The sequence below is a fragment of the Equus caballus genome, chromosome 2 (genome assembly GCF_041296265.1).
Source record: "Equus caballus isolate H_3958 breed thoroughbred chromosome 2, TB-T2T, whole genome shotgun sequence".
NCBI lineage: Eukaryota > Metazoa > Chordata > Mammalia > Perissodactyla > Equidae > Equus > Equus caballus.
The window spans coordinates 28,255,471-28,276,874 of record NC_091685.1 but is presented as its reverse complement, the minus strand read 5'-3'; the positions used below and the strand labels follow the sequence as shown (position 1 = coordinate 28,276,874).

At 56.8% G+C, this 21,404-nt stretch overlaps 1 protein-coding gene across 18 annotated transcripts in view; it reads right to left on the bottom strand.

Annotated features, from left to right (window-relative positions):
* Window positions 1-1,401: 1,401 nt before the first annotated feature.
* The window catches only part of AHDC1 (AT-hook DNA binding motif containing 1), a 64,003-nt gene continuing 44,000 nt past the window's right edge, over window positions 1,402-21,404 (bottom strand). For 11 of the 18 annotated variants that reach the window (XM_023635230.2, XM_070250346.1, XM_070250345.1 and 8 more), the window contains 4 exons: window positions 17,381-17,492; window positions 17,207-17,244; window positions 11,915-16,831; window positions 1,402-1,832 (listed from right to left, as the gene is read on the bottom strand). In XM_023635230.2, coding sequence (XP_023490998.1) covers window positions 11,958-16,757 — 4,800 coding nt within the window. In that variant the 5' untranslated portion in view covers window positions 16,758-16,831; window positions 17,207-17,244; window positions 17,381-17,492 and the 3' untranslated portion in view covers window positions 1,402-1,832; window positions 11,915-11,957. Of the gene's footprint in view, window positions 1,833-11,914; window positions 16,835-17,206; window positions 17,245-17,380; window positions 17,650-21,404 lie in introns of all 18 variants that reach the window. The other 7 variants (XM_070250354.1, XM_070250375.1, XM_070250364.1 and 4 more) reach the window with 2 other exon arrangements.

Sequence of the window (21,404 nt, the reverse complement as noted above, 5' to 3'; positions counted from 1 at the left end):
TCTCCCTCAGATGGAGAGTTCCTCTGACTCTCCCAAGGCTGGCCTTGCTGCTTGGGTCAGGAAGGGCAGGCGGCAGGGAGCTGTCTCTTGGGGTCTTCCTGAGCTTCAGGAGGGAGGGACACCGAGCAGCTCCATTTGGCAGAGCTTCAAGATAAAATGGGTCTATGGGAAAAGCTGCTTGCTAAAGACCCGGCAGCCCAAAGTGGGCATCAGTCGGTCAAGGGCAGCCAAGAACTTCCCACGGTCAGGGAGTGGGAAGCAGCTCAGCACTTCCAGGTCCACCAGAGTTAGGCACAGGATGAGGAGTTTTCTTTTTCTAAGGCTTACAAAAGCTGGGAGGAAACACAAACCTGGCAATTGGGGTTCAGGGTGGAAAGAAAGGGGGAGGCAGATATATTGGAGTTACTGGCAGTTTGCATAGGTAGATGCAGGTGTGTTGGGGCAAAATGGGGGGCCTGGGGACAGAGGAGACCCAGGCAGGCCCTGGGGCAAATGGGAAACACACAAACGGGGTACTCCAGTCCTTGTGGGGAAGGGGGCTGGCCCACAAGGGTCTTGGGCCTTAGGATGGAATGAGTATCTCAAAGACAGGTGTCTGTGAACCAGAGTAGAACCGTGGGGCCCAAAGGCTGGGGAGACAGGACAAATGAAGGGGCGAGTCAGGGACCTGGGCCCTAGGATGGAATGAGGGGATCTAGCAGCAGGGGAGGCCCAAGACCTGATTCATAATGGGGGTCCTCAGGGAAAGGGAACCTACGACTTGGGGGAATATAAGGCTCCTGGAAGCAGGCATCCAGGCGCTTTGAAAGAAGGTGTGATCCAGGGGCTGGGAGACCTGGGACTGGGGACAGAAGAGAGGTCTCAGAATCAAGGGAGACCCAGAACCTAAGGCAAAACAAAGACCCGTTAAGGCAGCATCCCTGGACGTGGGACAGGAATGCCAGGGGCCAGGAAGCCCTATGGGGCAGACTGGGGAACCCAGAGGCAGAGAACACCCAGGGCCTGGGGTATAAGTGGGGGAGCCCAGATGCAAAGGTGACTCAGACCTCAGGCAGAAGAGAGAACTCAGAGGCACAGGACACGTGGGTATTTCAGCTCCTGTGGGGAACCAGTGGCTGGTGACAAAACTCAGCCGCGCCCCTTCCATTCCATCCACCCTCACTCACCCCCTTTCACAAGACACGAGGTTTTTTTGTTTTGTTTTTTTTTTTTTGCTTTTTTTTCATTTCTTTTTAATACAAACTTGGATCTTTGGGTGTGTCCTGCCAACAGAAAACAACAACAACAACAGAAGAGAAAACCCAAGAGTGAAAAATAAGAAAGAAAAAAAAAAAGCTCCCGCAAGAGGTTCTTCCCCCTCCCCCCACCATGCGAATTTGCACACCACGGGACCACAGCAGGTTTACAGAATGCAATATACAATCCACGATTTATAATAAAACAGTATATACAATAAATAGGATATTGTTCATTTTTGTCAAACGACCTGTAGATAAATTTCTCAGTGCATACTTGCAGGGGCTCTGGACACCTTGGGGCCCCGCTCGCAACCTCTTGCACACGCTCGCTCTCTCGCTCTCTCTCTTTTTTTTGTCTTTTTCTAAAACTGTGTTTTGTTTTTAAGTTTTGTACATTTTTAAAAAGTATTTACAATTGCTGGTTTTGTGCAGAAAGGGCTCACCTTCGGCTTCTGCGTGGAGGAGATGGGCAGGGAAGGGGTGGGGGGAAATGGGGTCGCAGGGGGTGTGGGGCAGGGGAGGAAGAGGAGCAGGCGCTCCTGCCAGAGGATGATGTGGACGCTGGGAGGGGTCTTGGCGTTGGTTTTCTGAAAGCTGCAAAGAAACACAAGAGAGGAGGCAGAAGTCAGCAACAGGCACAGACACTGAGCTCTAAGAACAGGGAGGCTAAGCACGGGACCCCCGCCCAGTCCCTAACAGGATTCTGGGAGAAGCTAACGGCATTGTTCCTTCTCCCAGAAAACTCCAAACAGCCCCCCATGAGACTCTGGCCTGCTCTGAGCTCAGGTTCCCCATATGTAAAATAGGTGTGTGTCCAAGGCCCACAGTGAGAGGTAAAGAATGCACAGGGCGAGAAGTCAGGGTTTCAGGCAGTGCAATTTGTTAAGAACTTGGGCTCTCGAGTCAGACACAACTGAGTTAAAATGCTGGCACCACCATTTAAAAGCTCTATGACCTTGGGCAAGCCAGTGCCTCTCTCTGAGCCTCAGTTTACTCATCTGTAAAACGGAGATAACAGAACTATCCCATAGGTTTGTTGGGAGGATTCAGTGGTTTAAGGCATATTAGGCCTGGAACATAAATGAATAATAAATGACACTAGTTACCAGCCGCTATCATTTTCCTGGGGCCTAGACCAGCTAGGCTCTCCAAGCCTAGGCTTCCTCATGTAATGAGTTTAGAAATCCCTCCAACCTCGGCTGTTCTGAGAAACAAATGACGTAATGGGGAAGACAGGACCTCAGCGCAGCACAGGTGTGAGCCACTGCTTTAATTTCTTCTAACTCCAACCCTCCCCCCAGTCCCCACCAATGCCATTCTGTTCCTTAGAGAGGTGAGGGGATGAGGAAGTCTGTCTGAATAAAGGAATAAAGAAATTGCCCAACACAATACCATCTGTGTTTTGCCGCACCCCCTGCCTTCCTGAAGCCCAGAAACTCCCACGTCCTCAGGCCCGACAATCACCAGACACTGGAGGTCTGAAGTACCCCCTTTCCCAGACAGTCTGAACTGTTTTTGCAGGGCCCTGACTCCCCTATGCAGACCCCCATCTTTGCTGGGGTGAGCAGGAAGGTGCCCAGAGGGACAGAGATGGGCTTGGTCATTCTTAAGACCTCCACTCATTAGCCTGGACCTTTCTGAGGTCTGTCCTCTTCTTAGAGCCCTGAAACCAACCGCCTCCTAAGACTGCTCAGCAAGTCCTCCCCCACCCCCGCAGCAACCAGGCAGCCACAGAAATGAAAGCCTTTCCTCCCTTGTCCTCTTTCTTGGCTTCTCTTCCCAACAGGGCCACATTTAAATTCTGCTCAGCCTTGGCTGCTGTCTGCTGGGCAGTCAGCCCCGGGGAAGACTTTTGTCCTGCGGCTGGACTTGCCAGGACTCCCTCAAGAGCCAGGGGAACCAGGTGGGCTCCTGCAAGGCAGGGGCAGCACCCTATCCCGGTGTTGCAGCCCAGGTGGCAAGCAGAGACACGAGGGGGTGGGCTGGAGTTGCATCTTTGTTAAGCTGTCAGGTCTCCTGCAGGTGAGGGGAGGATGGAATATTAGCCGTAGGGGTAAGAGGTGTGCTTGTTACGGGTGACAGCTGTGTTACAAGTGGGGCGCTTGGTAGAAAAGCAGCTCTTGGGGCAGGGGGTGCTGCTGGGATGGATGTCAGTTCTCCAGTTAGGGTGATGAAGAGAACAGTTGTAGCGACAAGCAGGGTATCCATTAGGAGGCAGGACTACTGTATCTGGGGGGACAGGTTCAGCTGGAGGGCTGGGGGCATCTATCTGTAGGACAGCTTTATTGCAGTTGAAGAGAGGAAACTGCAAGCTTAGCAACCTCTGTTGGGGTGACAGGTATAGTGAGTTGGGGTGGCAAGTGAGGGGGAAATTTAGGACAGGCTGCCCCAAACCACTTAGCAAGCTGATTGTACCGAACCCCAGCCTCCCCTGCTCCCCCCTAAGGGCCCCAGGGCAGGCTGGGAGTCTCTGCACAAATCCCTGTCACCCCCCACCCCCTCCAGCCCTTAGCCACTGCCAGTGACCCTCTCCAAGCCAGGTCTCCATGGTGATCTCAGCCCAGCAGGCAGCTCCTGCCAGAACCATTCCCGTGGTGCCGGCGGCCAGGCAGCAGGGAGGATTTCTCACCCTCTGCTAAGCCATCGCTGTCTCACCTTCCTCCTCCCACTGCCCTCCCCAGCTTTCATGACTTGGCCAGAATCTGGGGGATGGGGGGAGGGTGGGGGATGGGGAGAGAATCAAAACCAGAGGTTCCTGAGCCAGGGAGAAGGGAGAATGCTGGGGCCCTGTAGAACCCTGACCTTACTAAGTTCAACCCTCCACAAAACAGAACCAATGCTGACCCGCCAGGCAGCCCAGTGCTGGGCACTGGAGACAAAGCAGAGACCAAGACAGATCTGGTCCCTGCCCTTAAGGGGCTCACAGAACAGAGAGGGAAGCAAAGCAGACCCCAAACCAGGCAATGACCACGTAGGGAGGAGGGGGCTGTGCCACAGTAAGCCCCGCGGGGTTCAGGGAGCACCTAATCCAGCCTTGGCAGGAGAGACTGTGGCTCTTCAACTCACTGCTGAGCACGGTGCCCAGCACATGCTTGGGTCAAGAATGCGTGCTGACTGCATGACAGAGCGATGACTGGTTTAAGTCCAATCAGCGTGTCAAGGTCCAGCTCAGGTCTTGCACACCTCCTTAGACCACCCTGTTACCATAGCTACCAGTGTACTTGTCATTCCTTTCCACGCTCCTCCAGGGCAGAGACCTGTGCATGGTACCTCTGTATCCCCAATGCCAGCATGTGCCTGGCGCCCCAGGACACCAGCTATTGTTCGTGAGACTTAACCTTTTAGTGACTCCATAATGAGCGACTGCAGAGCCATGTTCCACCGAGTCCTTGAGCTCCAGCAGTTTTACTGTCTGAGGTGCCAGGGCATTAAGTGGACTCTGCCTGTCAGTGGGGCTGGCACTGCGGGCACCGAGGGGTAGCTGAGCAGGGATTCAAAGTGCTGCAGATCACGTATACCAGGTGGTCCACAGAGAGATGTCTTCCCAAAAAGGAGCACTTTCATACATTCACTTAAGCAACCAGCAAACATGTATTCACACCCATTAATTGCCAGGTCACGAGCTAAGGTCTAACCCCCACCTCCAGCCTCTGCCCTCCAGAAGGGGGTCTCAATGGTAAACAAGGCAGTGGAGCAGAAGGCAAAGAGAGCGCATGAGAACTGAGAGACCTATTTGCTGTGTGACCTAAGGCAATCCTTTCCCTCTCTGGGCTTGTTTCTCTGTAAAGTAAGGGGATTTGAACAGGTAATGGGAGAGCTCTTCAGGCACTGAGATACTGTACCAAAGACAAGGGGTCAGATGCAAACCACAGCTGCCCAAAGGCTGATCCACTCCCTCCAACACTTTCAGGCAAAGTTAGGCCTGCACGTCCCTTTAATGTGGAGAGAACACTTCTTCCCTGAGGCCCAGACCATACCCGACAGATGGAGATACTCTCAGGTAGGGTGGATCTGGGGTTCACTGGGAGATGAAGCTTCCAGGTGGGGATAGGCAGGCTGTGTGTGTGAGGGGTGCGTGTGTGGGGGTGCTCTCCTCCCCACTGGAGAGTTCTTCAAAATCTGTGTCCACCAGTGACCAGAGGCGTTCCTTAAACCGCAGCTCTGCCAGTCATTCTGCCTTAGCGATCTTCCCTGACCTCCTCCACTGCTGGGCATCGAGGGTGATGCTAGTGGGACCAAAGGGGGTTCACATCCATGGTCGCCCACCAAACTTGGGTGACGTTGTGTGTGTCTCCCACCTCTCAGAGCCTCAAACGCCTCACCTGTCCTGGGAGGAGGCTATACACCCCCTCCCCCAACACCCACACACTCTCCACCCTCCTGATGGGAGATGCCTATATAAAGACGGGTGTCACCGATGGGTAAGTGTTGGGTGTGCGACTGAAGCGGAGGCTGAAGAAAGGGCAGGAATAGCGGAACTAGGTGATCCCCAAGGGCCCTTTCTGGCTCTACCAATCTGTGCTCCCCTGCCTGGGTGGCTGTGTCTTTGGGCAAGTCCCTCTGTCTCTGTAAACTGGGAGGGGTTATACTTGGAGAACTCCAAAAGCCCAGTTAACCCTGAGAGTTTGAATGGGTTTATTTATACACCCCTCCCCTGCCCCACTTTTAGGAGCGTATCTGATGACAGTAGGGGTGAGAGAAATCAACTCATCCCCATTCCCCAATACTTAACCCTTCCTCTCACAATTCTCCCTAGTTCACATGCTCTTCTTTGACTCCAGAAAAAACAACCCTGACCCCTGAAATGTCCCAGACACGATGAGACACTGGAGTGGGAGATGGGGACAGTGCACCGAGATGAGTAACCGGCTTAAAGGAGCCGATGGCGTGGTGAGGAGGACATTCCCAGGAAGGGCTGTCATGGATGCATAAAGGGCTGGAGATTAATTGCGCCTGGGAAGGATCCTAGAACGCTTCTTGGAGGAGGCGATGTCTGACTTGAAAGATAGGAACTGACAGCTGGGAGATGGATGGTGGGTAGGAAAGGACGCCCAGGCTGGAGCAGCTAGACCAAAGGCTCAGGGCACCCTGGGGAAAGGGCCCCTGGAAAGCTCCCTCTGGATTCCTGATTCCACAGTCTAGGGCTGGAAATGGAGGGTGTGTGAGAAGGAGGTCAGTGCTGAAAAAGAAGCCTTGAATACCCAAATATCAGGCTAGGAAGTTGGGCCTTGATTTTGTAGGCAAGGAGGGCAGAGAGGGGAGGATGCAATCAAAAGGCGTTAAGTGATGGAGCCACAGGAGCAGATGTATTTCAATCAATTAATCCAGTAAATACTTAGGGGACTGCAGACACCATGCATCCCAAAATGCTGAAGAACGAGCACTTTGGTGGCCACAGTCAGGGGAAGGGACTCAGGGAGGGGGCATAGGTATGGGGCAGAGACCTGGCCGTCCTGGTAGCTGAGCTTGGGCTATAGCTTCTGAAGCCTCCAATTTGTTCAAGACCCATTTCCTGCCTCCAGGAAGCTCTTGCTGCCTGCCCTGCTCATGGTTCCAGAGGGTGGTCCCTGGCATATCTGGTAAGAGCATTTCAGTTCCTCCCCTGGAGTGATGCCCACGTGGAGGCTTTTAATGTACACCGGTTACAGGCTGCAAACTCCATGAGGACAGGAAACTGCTTGTCTCGTTAAGTGGTACCCTCAGCACCAGATGCCATGCCTGGCCCAGGGCAGGTGGCTCGTTCATGTGCATTGAACACAGAATTAACCTACTTCTCCTTGCCTTCCAGCACAAACAATGGGGACGATGGCAGCAAAAGTTATGATGACAAAGATGGCAAATCTGCCGGGGGAAAATCATGACGTATTACAAAGACACAAAGAAATCATTTTCAGATTATCTGCACCAAGAGGATTGGCGCAGATAACTGTGGACAGGGTTTCTAGCTGACCTGGGTCATTTAGGAGTCTGGGTCCTGTTGTCCTTCAGGCTTCAGGTCCCTTGGGGTAGGGCTTATGACTTACCTTGTCTCTGGGCCCCCCAGGGAGGACTTAGCCCAGTTGCTAAGGCAAAGAACTAGGTGGTATTTCACAGCCTCCTGCCAAAGGCCCCAAACCTACACTAGACTATAAGATCCTTCCTAGGAGGGAAGCAGGGAGAGCAGGTGAAGGAAGGCTGGCTACGGAGTCCCGAGCAAAGAGGAAAGGGTGAGAGGTGTGGGACTCAGAGTGGGTTAGAGGCCCCAGAATTCAGAGCGTGGAGAGGTATTTATCCACCCATTTACCAACCACCCATTACATGCTTACTATGTGCTAGAGACTGGGCTAAGTGCTTTATGGGGAATGTCATTTAATTCTTACAAGAGACACAGCAAGGTGATATGACTCACCAGGTCACATAGCTGGTAAGGGATGGAACTGAGCTCTGCACAGAGGCCTGTCCGCGCCCACAGGCATGTTTCTAGCCACCACCCTCCCATTTCAGTAGGGTGCACCCTCCTCTGGGTTCTTCCGGGTCCACAGGGTTGTGGAAGACAGGAGAGAAGGAGCGTGAGAGGGCATGTTCACGGAGAGATTATATTTCCAGGAAATGAGGGCTCAGAAAAGGCAGGCCTGGCCTGAAAATGGCTGCAGGAGAGGCAAGAGATAGGACCGGAGGGAGGACAGCCTCAGAGAGTGGGAAGAGAATCCCAGAAGAGGCAGGGCGAGACTGGCTAACCCCTGACGTGAGGGCCTCTTGCTTAGAGCCAGAGGCAAGATCAAGTGACCTCTTGAGGTTTCAAGACACGGAGAGACAAAGCCCAGGGCAGCCGGGGCCTGGCCCAGGTCTGGGCATGCCTGATGACCTTGGCTGGATGGTGGCCTTGGAAACTGCTTCCTGCTCTGGTCAGGTCCCAGCTGGTATAACCTCGGAGGACCTGTGACATTTCTCTTGGCCTCAGGTCCAGGCCAGAGGGGTAACAGGGAGGAGAAGGGGACTCGAGATTCCGAAACACCTTGGAGGGTCCTTCCTACCCTCCCACCCTGTCCCCAGGGTCTGGTGGGGCCGATCTTCAGCCATGGGGGCCTGATGTGGAGCCAGGCTGTCTGGCTCTGCTTTCCATCTAAGGGACTAGACAAGATGTCTGCCCAGGCCCAAAGCCCCATGCCGCCCCGCCCCCTTCCCTCTCTGCCCCAGCAGCTCAGCTCTCAGACCAGTCAGGTCCTGCCTTTCCCACTCTGGCTCCTCTGAGCCTTCCTCTTCTAATTCATACTGGGGTGTGACCTGCCCTTGCCCACAGTTCCCTCTGCCTGGAATGCCCTTCCCCCAGTCTCCACGTGTCCAAATCTTGCCTGTTCTTCAAGGTCAAGCTCAAATGCAGCTTCTTCCGCAGAACCTCAAAATCCATTTAAAATGTCAGACCCAGAAAGAGTTGTAGGGAGCATCCACCCAATCCGTCATTTTGCAGGTGGAGAATCAGGGGTGCAGGGCGGAGAAGGAGCAGTATGGCAGAGTACCCAGGCTCTGGGGGGCCAGGACTGGGCTCAAATCCTGGCTCCACCATTTACTACCTGTGGATCCCCTGGGTGAGGTTCACAGCTGTACCTGTTTCCTCGACTCTGATGGGAGGGTGGGTGTTGCTCCGAAGGGTCAGTGTGGCAGTGTTGCACAAATTCATGTCCCTTTCCTAACAATGGGGTAGAGAGATGATTTCTGACCCCAACGCTCACCTTTCCTGGTGCTCAAGCTTTGTTTCTCCCTGCCTCTGGGCACCTGCCACTTTCCACCAGGTGTTTTTAGGTTCTTTGTGTACTTGTTTTAGCTTCCTGGGGTAGATGCTGAACTCTAAAGACAGGGGCCATGTCTCTGTCTCCCCCGTGCCTGGCAGTGGGATGGGCATGGAGGGGCTCAAGATGTGAGGCTGAGCTGAATGACTGCTTCTCCAGTGCCCAGTGTCCAAAGTGCTCACAGCCTGTTGGTGAATGAGCGTGTCACCGTCCTCTGTGTATAAACCCATTGCTGACAGCACTCCTCCCTCTGTTGACTCTTCCTCCTCACTGTTGTCCTCTCTATATCCCCAACTCTTCCTCACTCTCACAATGATTCTCATCAGTCCCTGGCACTGAGGGTTGCCCTAGATGAGGGAGGGAGCTGGTGTGCCATCTTAGATAAAGAAGGGAGACAGCCCACCACAGCCTTGGTCCATGCCACCATCAATGCTTGCTTGGACTCCTGCAGCTGGTCTCCTTCCTTCCACACTTGCCCTGCTCCACTGTGACCCATGGCATCGCAGCTGAGAACTCTTCAACCATTCCCCATTTGTCTTGGAGTAAAGTTCAAACCTTCCAATACCCTACATGATCTGGCCCTGCCTGCCTCGTCCCTTACTCGATGCTACTGTCTTCTTATCAATTCCTCAAAGCTGAGCCTCTGCCTCCCTCAGGGCTTTACTCACTGCTGCTCTCTCTGCCCAGAATGCTCTTCCCACTCCTGGTCTGGCCAATGTCCTCCCATTTTCTGGCATCAGCTTGCTACAGGCTCTCACGGCCTCCTAGCTTTTCTTCTCTTGCACAGTCCTTCCTATGGTGATAATTATTAAATGCTCTGTGTCATTGTTTACTGTCTTTCTCTCTAAACTGGAAGCCCTCTGAGGACTAGGACCTCATTTGTGGTATTCACTGTGGTGCCCCCAATGCCTGGCACATAGTGGGTGCTGGACAGATGTCTCTGGAACAAGTGAATGCATTGGTCTGAGGATAGTGATGTCAACTCCCAGCTCTGAGTGGGGAGCGGGGCCAGAATGTGGGGCTGGATGGCATCCCAGTTCCTCCTGCGTTCAGGCCTCACTGGGTGGTTCCATTATGTATCTCACTGAGCTGTGACCTGCCCAAACACCCAGCCCCCATTCCCGTTTATTTTCCCACCCAGAGCCCGGGAGGAACGGTTTTTGGATTATTTCACATTTCTGGATTATCCATGAGACATCTCCCCTCCAGTGAGAAGGATCAAGTGTTTGACATTTTAAACCCTAAGCAGCTTCTCCCTGGTCTGCCTCAGATCTGTGGCTCTGCTGCTTGCAATGAGACGCATGGGGAATGGAAGGCCATTTTAATCTTGGCCTGGCTTCATTAGGAGGAAAAATATGCTGCCAAAAAAAAAAAGTTCAGTCCATTGTCTATGCCATGCAGAGTTGCAAGAGCCTAAGAGATTATCAAAGTCAATCTCCTTGAACAGATGGGGAAATAGAGGCGGGGGGGAGGAGGGGCAAAAGCTTGGTCAAGGGCATGTAGCAAGTTGATGGCCAATTGGGGAAGGGTCCTTCCCTGAGCCTCCTGACCCCCACGTGTTGCCCTTTGCCACCTTTAGGCACCAAGGGAGCTGAGGTCAGGCAGAGAGGGGGTAACAACTTTCCAGTGACATGACTTCAGGACCCTGAGTCACCCTGGCCTTGAATGGCCTTCCCAGAGCAGGGACGGGGCTTTCCAGGAGCCCTGCTATTCCTTCTCCAGGAAGAGACACTCCCAGGAGGCTGCAGTGGCAGCAGAGGTGGAGGGTGAGGGGCTCAGCCAGGCCCCTGGCCCATACCACTGCCACCCATCACATCTGGGCCAATTTTGTGACAAATCTGTTGTCCAAAAGTGAGATCTGATGGGCCAGCTATGGCTGTATTTCTGGAGCAGGTTGTTCATCAAGAAAATGACTTCTCCAACCCTGCCCCTTTTCCATTTTGGGGGCATTTTCCCCTTTTTACTTTCCTTTTCTTAAACACAAAATCTTAAGAAACTAAAACTGTGACTCCAACTAATGAGGTCACAGTGCCTGATAAAAATAATACCTAAATATCTAGTAATGTTTAACCGAACTCTTGGAAAAGCATTTAGCTTCAGGAAAAGAACTGGCTTTCTCTAGGCAGAAAACATCCTGCCTGGGGACAGATCCACTGGCTGCAGGTTCCCAGGCACGGCAGGACCCCAGCACCCCTTTTCTCCTCTGGATCCCTACCTTGCATGCCCCTGACCACTCTTGAGCCTACCTCAGGCCAAAGATACTGAAAAATAGCCTTTGGGGGTACCCTGGGAGACCAGGAAAGGACACTTCGGGCCATTTTGTAAAGCCATTGCAGAGTGTGTGACCAAGACATACTGGCCACACTCAGCCTAGCCCTGGCCAGATTGCATCTTGGATTAAATGAAGCTCCCAGGGAAACGAGGGAGCCTGGTAGGGTTGGACCCTGGATAGGCCGCAGTGGATAATGATCCAACCTGCTTGTCTCATCACTTGTGTCACACAGGGTGATGTGAATGCCTCCCTCATAAGAGGCCAAGTAGTGAGTCTTTCCTGGGACTCAGGTGGTGCCTGCCCAGGACCTAACAGGAGTGAGGGAAATAAATGCTTGACGAACCAAACTAAATGGCCCCATGCAGTCTACGGTTCTCCAGTCATCTCAGTAACTGGGGAATGTCCAATCCCCATGCTGGGTTCCCCACCCAAGCAACCCATCTCCTTCCTCAGACTATTCCCAAAAGCTAATCCCAGACTCCTTCCTGAATCCCAGCTCCCTGTCGTCACGTCCCCAGTCTTGTCCTTAAATCCTTCCTGCTCATCACTATACCTTTTCCCCTCGCCTAAACTCCAATGTCCTCACCCCTCCCACCTCTAGGCCTCTCTGCCCACTAAACCCACATGCCCAGACTCACCCAGGAACAAAACCTCGAGGTCCAGTCGGCACTTCAGTTGGCACTACAGGGAGGTGACGGTGAATGTGTCCTCAGGGTGAGGTTCCGCCATGGGCCCCAGGAAGCCGCTCTTGGGGCCCCCACCCAGGCCGGGATGCGCCTGCGGCATAAAGCCTGGATACCTGTAGGCAGTATCCTGCAGGGGCAGCAGCGAGTCCCTCGGCACGGGGGACAGGGTCAAGTCACTAAGGAGTGGGCAGCCATAGCCAGCAGTGGCTGCAGTGGGGCCACGGGGTGGGCCAGGCGGCCGGGCCATCTCCAGCGGCTCTTTGTCGGCCTTGGGCGTGGCCGGTGGGCTAGCCAGGTGTGGGGCACTGAGACACGCGGCCTCCGTCCTGCCCAGGAAGTCAGCCAGCAGCCCCGTACCCACCTTGCCTTCATAGGGTGGGCTGCGGGCAGCTGAGCCTGGCGGGTACCAATATGCTGTGCCCTTGCAGCTGGGAGAGTCGTAGTGGGGCTGGCCCAGCGGCAGGTCCCGGCAGCTCAGGTGTGCCTGGGCTGCAGCCGCGTGGCCCAGGCTGGCCCCCTGGAGCCCATGCTTGAGGGGCTCACAGGCAGCCAGCTTTGTGGGTGGCGGCCGCAGCTCTTCCTTGAAGCCTAGTGTGGGTGAGCAAGTGGGTGAGTATGCCTTCTGCAGGCCAGCATCAAACACGGTGGGTGGGTGGGCCAGTGGCGGGAAATGCTTGCTGTCCAGTTCAGGGGCACCCAGGCTGGGCGAGTCGCAGTGAAACCCTTGGCCAAAGGTGCCGTCAGATGGCGTGGATGGGTTCATGGAGTAGGGTCCCATGAAGTCACAGGGGTCTCGCTCGCTCACACTGAAGGCCCTCGACTGCGAGGGCAGTGGTGACATGCTGCTGTCCCCGCTATAGTAGTCCAGGCCAAGGTCTGGGCTGTCCTGGAACAGCGGGTTGACCGGCTGTGGCTTGGGGATGAACTTGGCTTTGGCTGCTGCACCACCCCGCTCCTTCTTGGCTGAGCAGGCCCCACCGCCCCGTCCACCCCGTGGCTGTCGGGGCCCAGTGCTCCGTTTGGATGGGTAGCCTGAGGCAGTGGCCGAGGCAGATGATGGGAAGCCCAGATGTGAGGCCTCAAATAGGTCCACCTTCTTCCGCCGTCCACGGCCTGGTTTGGAGCTGCTCTGGAAGAGGACGCTCTGGTTCCAGTTGTAGCCGGGGGCAGATGATGCCTCGTTCCAGTCCATCATCAGTTTCTCCAGGCTGGACAGGCTCGACTGGCCCTCACTGCTCGAGGCCTCGCTGTTGGCACGCCGAAAACCACCGCCGACTGGCTGATTGAACTGGGTGCTGTCAGAGGACGACTCGGAGAAGGTCTCGGACACGGCTGTCTGCTGTTTCACCTTCTGTGGCGTGTAGTTGGAGATGTCCAGGATCACGTTGGGCTCGGTGACGTGGCAGTCGAAACCAGGATTGTAGAGCTGACTGAAGGCCTCTGAGGCCCAGTCCAGGCCTCCGTAGCCCTGCCGGAAAGGCCACTGAGAAGCCCCCGCAAACTGCCGACAGTTCTCAGGCGAGGGCTGGAAGGAGGAGGAGGAGGAGGAGGCGGCAGAGGCAGCGGAGGTGGCAGAGGCTGTGGTGCCCTTGGGCACCATGTAGCCGCCGGGCGAGACGGTGCTGGCCCGGCTGTCACAGCGCAGGGGCGTGGGGGCTGAACCAGAGAAGGGGGCCCCCTCAGAGCTGTTGAAGAAGGAGGCCTTGCTTGGTGGCAGGCAGGGGCCACCAGTAGGCGGTGGGGCGTAGCCAGCGCTGTGGGCGCTGCTGGGCGAGGCAGGCAGGCTGTTGCCGCTGCCATAGGCGAAGCTGCAGTCCTTGCTATTAGCACAGTCCTGGCCTGTAAAGGGCTTAGCTGGGGCGAATACGCTTTGTCCAGCCCCATAGCCACCATACTGGGGTGGGTAAGTGTTGGTGGGTGGGTGGGTAGTAGGTGAGCGGGCCACGGTTGAAGGTGGGGGAGCCAGCTTAGGGAAGGTCTCGGCAGCCCGGCAATCTGAAGTGGCTGGGGTTATCCCATAGCTTGCTGCACGGCCTGGTGGGAAGGTTTGGCGAGCAGGCAGCACAGGCTGAAAGGAGGGGTCTGCCCCAGCCCCACTGCTGCCCACTGCCACTGGGCTGGCCTTGGCTCCCCGGCTGGGGAAAGTGGCCAGGCCCCGCTGGGCAGGTAGGGCGCTGGTGGGGGGCCCTGTGTAGGTGCCTGACGCCTTCCGGGACTCAGGGCGAGAGGCTGAGAGGGCAAAGTCCAGGAGGTCAGAGGAGTCATCCGAATCGAGCAGTGAGCGAAAATAGCCGGTGAAGAGGTTCTGGCGCTCCTGGCTGAGCTCTGTCTGGCCCGCAGGCGCACCTGTGCTGTAGTAGCTGCCTCGGCCTGAAGCCCCACTCTCTAGCCCAGTGGAGGCAAAGGCCCGGGCCTCGGTCCCCTGGAACCCACAGTTTCGGCCAGTTTGCCCGCCTGGGTGCCCATGGTGAGGGGCCCAGCCACCACCCTTGTCCCCGGCCCACTCAGCACCCGCCTCCCCAAAGCCTGGGCCACTGGGCACCTGCTCTGGGAACAGAGTCCCGTTCTTCCGGGACCGCCTCTTGCGCTTGGGCTTCCCAGTCACGGCATCCACCTCCCCCCGGCCCCGTTTGCGTGGGTGCCCCAACTCGGTGAGGCCGGGGCCCCCAACCCCAGCAGCTGTCACTGCCACCACCTTCTTTTTCTTGCCAATGCCCTCAAAGAAGTCACTGAAGGAACAACGGGCTGCCTTGGCTGCATGGCCCCCACCCCGGCCACCAAAACCGCCCGCTTTGCCTCCACGCCTTCGGAAGCCCTGCACACGGTGCAGGAAGTGAGAGATGCTCTGGGTGTCAGGTGCCTGGTGCACTGACTCGGGCTCACTGGGTGTCCAGCAGCGGGGCGGTGAGCACCGACCGGCACACTGGCTCTGGCGGTTCAGGAAGGCAAGCTTGGCGAGGACGTCTGAGTACTCGGCCTTGCTGTCGTTGGCGTCTGCCGCATAGGACGGCTGGGGAGATGCCAGCTTCTGCTTCCGCCGCCGCCGTTTCTTCACCTCCGGCATGGCCATGGTGGCTGCTGCCACGGTGGCTGCCTCGGCTGCCACCACGGCTGGCTCCTTGGGCTTGCCAGGACCCAGCAGCAGGTTCTTAGGAGGGCGGCCGCGCTTACGCTTGAGAATAATGGGCATCTCGCCAGGTGGAAAGACCACCACCACGTTCCGTCCATTGTTCTTCATCTTTAGCAGTGGGGTAGGCTCTGCCGACACACGCAGGCCCAGCTCCTTGCCCTCCACACTCAGGCTGCTGCTCAAGGATGACACCTTGTACGTGGTCTTGTTCCGCCTCCCCAGTGTTACAGGGATCTTGGCCATCTTCACCACCATGCGCCGCACGCCCCGGCACTTGCCTTTGCGGGTAGGGACCACTGGAGTCTGGGAAGATTCCGGCTCCAGCTCTGGGACTGGGCCAGGGCCTGGCAGGGTAGGAGGTGGTGGAGGCGGTGGTGGTGGGGGCTCGGCCAGGGTGGCTGCCAGCCCTGTAGGCATAGGCAGGGGCAGCAGGCGGCCCTCAGGTCCAGCATCTGCCTTGCGCCCCCGGCCGGCTTTCCGCCGGCGACACAGGATCTTTGGCCTATCAGTGCGCCTCAAGGCGTACTTGGGGTGACCCTCAGGCCCAGGGGGGCCATGGGGTGAGCACAAGTCTAGGCGCAAGGGCTCGGCCAGTGGGCAGGGCCCCAGGGGCTGCTGAGGCTCCAGACGGCGGCCGGGGACGTCAAGCAACTTGGGCAGGGGGTCAAGTGCCTGAGGGTCGAGCAGCTGTGACTCCAGGGAGTCAGGCAGGGTATCCAGGGCCTGTAGAGCCAGGCCCGGTAGCCCCAGAGGATCAGCAAGAGGTTGCAGGGGCGGCAGCTCCAAAGCTTCCCCGAGCGGCTCTAGTGCCTGTGGGTCCAGGAAGCGGGGCTGGGGGTCCAGGAGTTGAGGCTCTGGCTCAGGTGACGGTGGCTCGAGGGCCTGGGCCTCCAGCAGCTGGGCTTCAGGGCAAGTAAGGGAGGCCAGCTCACTAAGGATGTCAGCGTCAGCAAGTTCTGAGTAATCAGGGCCGTCCGGCTCGGGCTCCGGGGGCAGACCGGTGGCTGCAGCCGTGGCTCCGGGACTATGGCCTTGGCCGGGCTGGGGACTGTCTCTAGGCTCAGGTGCAGGTTCGTAGAGGGGGTGGCTGGGCCGTTCGGACTTGGCGTGGGGAGTAGCCCGCTCCTCAGGACTGCGGATGCTGTTGGCCAGGCTAGGTGAGGAGAAGAAGCTATACTGAAGGTCACCAGGTGGGGGGGCGGGCGGGCGGCTGAGCCGGAGCCCACCGCAGTCCAGATGCACGCCGCTGTGCTGTAGGTCCTGGGAGAGGCGCGTCAGATCCTTCATGATGTCAATCAGCTGCACCACTGGACGCAGGTTCACCCGGCCGTTGTCCCAGCGACGTCGGGAGCTGCTGCCGTCTCCCGCAGGTGTGGGGCAGTGGGCCTGTGAGACGGGCCGGGCTGCTCTCGGGGGCAGCGGGTCGTCCCCCTTGGCAAGGACTAGTGGGCGCCGGGTGCTGGGGTCCCGGCGTGGGGGTGGGCGTGGGTTCTCAGAGAAGGTGTGGGCGAAGGCCTTGTCAGGTGGGCTGGCAGGGGGCCGGGTGGGAAGCAAGGGCCGGGGGGTGGGGGGGCCGCCGGGGTAGTACTTGGGCTCCCGGAGGTAGTCAGGAGAGCTGCACACGGCACTGGAAGTCACCACCAGGCCCTGGGGCTTCACACGCATCCTGACCTTGTCCTCCGCGGGCCGCCGGGCAGGGCCGGGGCTGACATGAGGGTGCGAGAAGCCGGGACCAGGACCTGCTGGGCAGGACAGGCAGGAGGTCCCTCACTGAATACCCAAGTCCCCGTCAGCTTCCCGTATCCTGGTGAGCCCCTGCACCCCTCCCTAACTCCCCTCCCCAAGCCCAACCCCTTTGTTGACCCCCAATCTTTCCCAAACCACCACATGCAGCATGATGGACCCCAGTTGCACTTATTGACAGTTCACCTGCTTCTAGACCCTGGCTGTGGGCTCAGGGAGAACAGGACACCTGCCTTCGAGAGGGAAGCCCATTGGCAGGGTGGGGCAACCACTCCAGATCAAACTTAAGGACAGGGCCAGGAAGTCCTATCGTGGGCATGGCTTCTTCCTTCTTGCCCCAACCCCGGGTCTCCAAAACCCCAGGCACTCACCCTCGGCTCTGCCGCCTGGGCTGTCACACTGGAGACCTCTGTGGGCAAAGACAGGCAACAGGAGATCTGAATGGTCTGGTGGCCACAGCCCAACCACTGCCCACCTGCCTGGTCCCCTCCACATACCACCCCCAGCTCCCTCGGTGCTCCCTCCAGTGCAGACACCCAGCTGACCTGGAAGAGAGAGGGCCCCCGTGCCTGGGGGCTCTGCCAGTCGCTGGCTGTCAGCTGGGGGGTGCCGTGGAGCAACTTCAGCCTGAGCCCAGGCTCGGGGCGTGGACAGCGCCTGGAAAGGACCATCGCAGCTCAGGTTTAGTGAGCACCTACTGCACGCCAGGCACTGGGCTGGAAGCTGTCCAGGCATCGTTTCATTTAATTCTTCATACCAATCCTGCGAGGCAGGGGCTATTAATAACCCCATTTTGCAGATGAAGACATGGAGGCTAAGAGATGAAGCAACATCATTCATTCACATACTCGTTATTTATGGAGTGCCTACTTTGCACAAGGACTGCATAGACAAGCAGTGATCAGATAATCGTAAATGATTTAATTATTAGTGGAATAAGAGCTGCAAAGAAAAGGTGAAGAGCGCCTGAGGTCAGAGGTTTAACAATCATACCAGGGAGTCAACTACAATAAAAGCTCATACTCTGGGGACACTTTCTCTGTTGCCAAACACTGAGCTGAGCACTTTATATGGATTATCTCATCTAATCCCCCTGCAAACCTGAGATAATGATTATCATCCCCATTTTTACAGATGAGGAAACCATCCACTGAAAGGTGGTAAGCACCATGGAGGCAAGGAGTTCTGTCCTGTTCACTTTTGTGTGTATCTCCTAAAACCCTGGTCAGCAGGTGGCCCACAGGCATGCTTCAAAAAATATTTATTAAAGAAATGAATGAATGAATGAATGAGGCATTCAGAGCAATCAGCCCCGCCTTCTTGCAGGAGGCTCTCTCATTCTTGCTTAGACACAAAAGTGGGACCCAAGAAGGATGTGGAGGGTGGGAGGAAGAAAAGGATGTGGAAAGGGACATTCTCTGATCCCTCTCCTGCCTTTATCAGAAAGACTCCCTCTGACCTCCCCATCCCACCTCTGGCCTGGATCCGGTCCCTGCTACGTACGCTCAGGGCCCTCTCTATTTCACCTTCACAGTATTTATCACGACCGCAATCAATTATTTGTATGACTGGCTGTTCAGTGTGTCTCCCGCCCAAGTGAGGGCTCTTCAGAGGCAGGGACCGCATCTGTCTTGTTTACCACTGTATCCCCTGACCCTAGGGCCTGGGCTATGGATGCTACATAAATATTTACCGACTGACTCCCTGAGCTGGTCAGGACAGAGCTGGGATTTAGATCCAGGCATGTCTGACTCCCAAGGGAGCCTGGGGATTCAGGGCCCTGGCTGATCCCCAGGAGCTGGGATCTTGGGGAGTGGGAGATAAATGGGTCCTGACCTCTGTGAAGATCTTAAAGCCTGACCCTGATCACTGACTAGTGTTTCGCCCTGACCTGCTCCCCAGGGCCCACCCCCACAGACACATGTAGACTCTTACCATACTGCTCAGTGCTGTCACCCCACAGTAAGACTACAGAGCTGACTCGGGGACAGGATGGTGTGGAAAGGGACACTCCCTCACTACCCCTTGGTGCGCAGCAACTTGCAATCTACAAAGCACCTCCTCATACATGACCCACTGAATCTTCACAGCAACCCGGGAGGCCTGTCTTATTATCCCCGTGTTTCAGAGGGAACAGTCTCAGAGCAGTTGTGTAACTTGCCTGAAGTCACACAGCTGCTAAGTGGCAGGATTCCTCATTCTGCCCGAAGTCCAAAGCCACCTTCCATTCCCAGCTCCTGCAGCTCTCCTCCAGTCCCTCCTGAAAGTGCTCTTTCTAGAGCCGTGGTCTAATTTAAGGCTGGGAGGAACCTTAAAATCATCTCACCCACTGGCTTCCAAAGCCTGGGCCTAGGGGAGCCGTGTAAGACTCCAGATACCCAGGCCCTAGTCCAGGGGAGTCTGACTCATAAATCTGAAGGGACATCTGGGAATCTATATTTTTAATGAGCCTCCCCAGAGGGTACACTGTTCTAGTGACACCTCATGCTCCTCCCATTTTACAGATGAGGAAACTGAGACCCCAAGAAGGAAGGAGACTTTGCCAAAGCCCACACAATGGCATGGGAGGCCCCTTCTATTACTCATCCAGGCAGAACATCCCCCTGTCCACTGTCCTTTCCCTCTCTGCAGGTCCCAGGCCTCAGCTGTTCCTTATTGTCCCGCCTACTCAATCACTCAGGGTTCTGCTCTTCCATGCCTGGCTGTAGACTGTGGACTTGCCCCTCCCAGGCTAGGCCCGTTCTGCTTCAAGAATCTCACTGTTGCTCTTGAAGGAAGGGCTGTTGGTAACACCCTCACAAAGGAGGGAAGGGGCTCAGACTCTGGAATCTCCAAGTCTTATTTCCAAGAGTATGGTTGACCCACGGCTCCCGATGCCCTCTTTGAGATGCCTACCAGAAGCCACCACCCCTCCCTTACTGAGGGTGGGGCTCACCAAGTCACCCTGCTCTGGAGACCTCCCACTTGGGGCCTGAGGGTGTGATCTTGGCAGAGGAGAAAAAGCTCCTCTGCAGCGGTGGCTTCTGTTCCACCCACCCGTGAAGACCTCTGGGCAAGTCCTCCTGCCAGACCTCCTGACTCTGTCCCACTGCTCTCTCCTGCAGCCTCAGGATCTGAGGGAAGCAGCTGGCTCCCCTCCCCACCACACCCAGCCGGCCATTTTCTTGGACCCCTCCCAAGGGCACCACCTATCCCACGCCTGTGAACAAAGTCGAAAGGGTCCTTCTGTCCTTCTGCCTGCTTCTGGGTCAGTGTGTCTGAGCCTGCCCATGGGGATACCAGCAGGCTGGGAGGGGGCTGAGGGCCCCAACCTGCTGTGCACAGTGCCGGGAAGCGCCAGCCCACATCCTTGAGTCCCCAGCCCCACCCTCCCCCGCTGCTGCTGCTGCTGCTGCTGCTGCTGCTGCGGCTGTGACCACCCCACCCCTTCCCCAGCCCGCCTCCCCCTCCCCCACCCACAGCCTCCCCAGGGGAGCCAGGCTGCCAGCCCCAGCTCTCACTTCCGGCCTCATGACCCTCTCTCCAGCCTGCACACTCCTCCCCCCACACCATTTCCCTCCCAGCCTGGATTGAAGGCCCAGGGATGTCCTCAAATGGAAAACACTGCATCAAAGGGGCTATTACTGCTGCTGTGAGACCTCCCCCATCACCTCCCTTCCAGGCCTCTATCTCCCAGGATCTGCCCCCTCAGGAACTAAGTACCACCCCTCTCAATCTCCTTCTCTTCACCCCCCTCCCACCTACCCAACTGTGCCTGAAGCTCTTCTTCCAACCTGACTTCAGCCCAAAATCATAACAAAAATAACAATGATGAAAAGAATGATGGCAGCTGCCACTTCTTTGGCATTTACACGGAGGCACAGAGAGGTTAAGTTATGTCCTTAAGGACAAACAGCCATGACATGGAGGAGCTGGAGTCTGAATTTAGGTTTGTTGGGTTTCTTTAAACCAAACTTCTTCACTGTCTAGAGAGTCAGCCTCTTCCCTCCCCTACAGCCTCCTCCAACTGTCCTAGTCCCAATCACCAGTTCTAGTTTTTAACTTCTAATCTACCCCTTCCCACCTTAGTCACCCACATGCACTACCCTCCCTCGCCACTAGGTGTCCCCTTAGAGCTACTGATGCCCCCAAGGGAAGCAAGCCCCGCCCCACCCCCTGGAGCCATCAGGGCCCCCCCACAGCACAGCGCAGCGCAGCACACCCCACCCCACCCTACCCCCAGCCACACAGAGCTCCTTTGTGCAGCCCTCGCCCACCCCCTTCCTGCCCGGAGCGGGGCACCTGGCAAGCAGGTCTGCCCTAGTCCCGCCCCCTGCCAGCCCCCTTCCCTGGGTGCCAGGTGTGCGGGCACCACTGCCAGCTCTGGCTGAACCTGAGGGTCACCCTGCCGGGTGGCCCTCCCTTCCTCCCTCCGAGGTCACCCAGGGACTGTGCTTCCCGCCCTGCTCCGCCCCCATCCCCTCCTGCCCTTGGCCCTTCCAGACTCCTGTCCTTGTCTTTCCTTCTGTCTGCCGGAGGACTCCCCTCCTCCAGCCCCACCAGGCCCTCCCCACAGCCTCCCACCCCCGC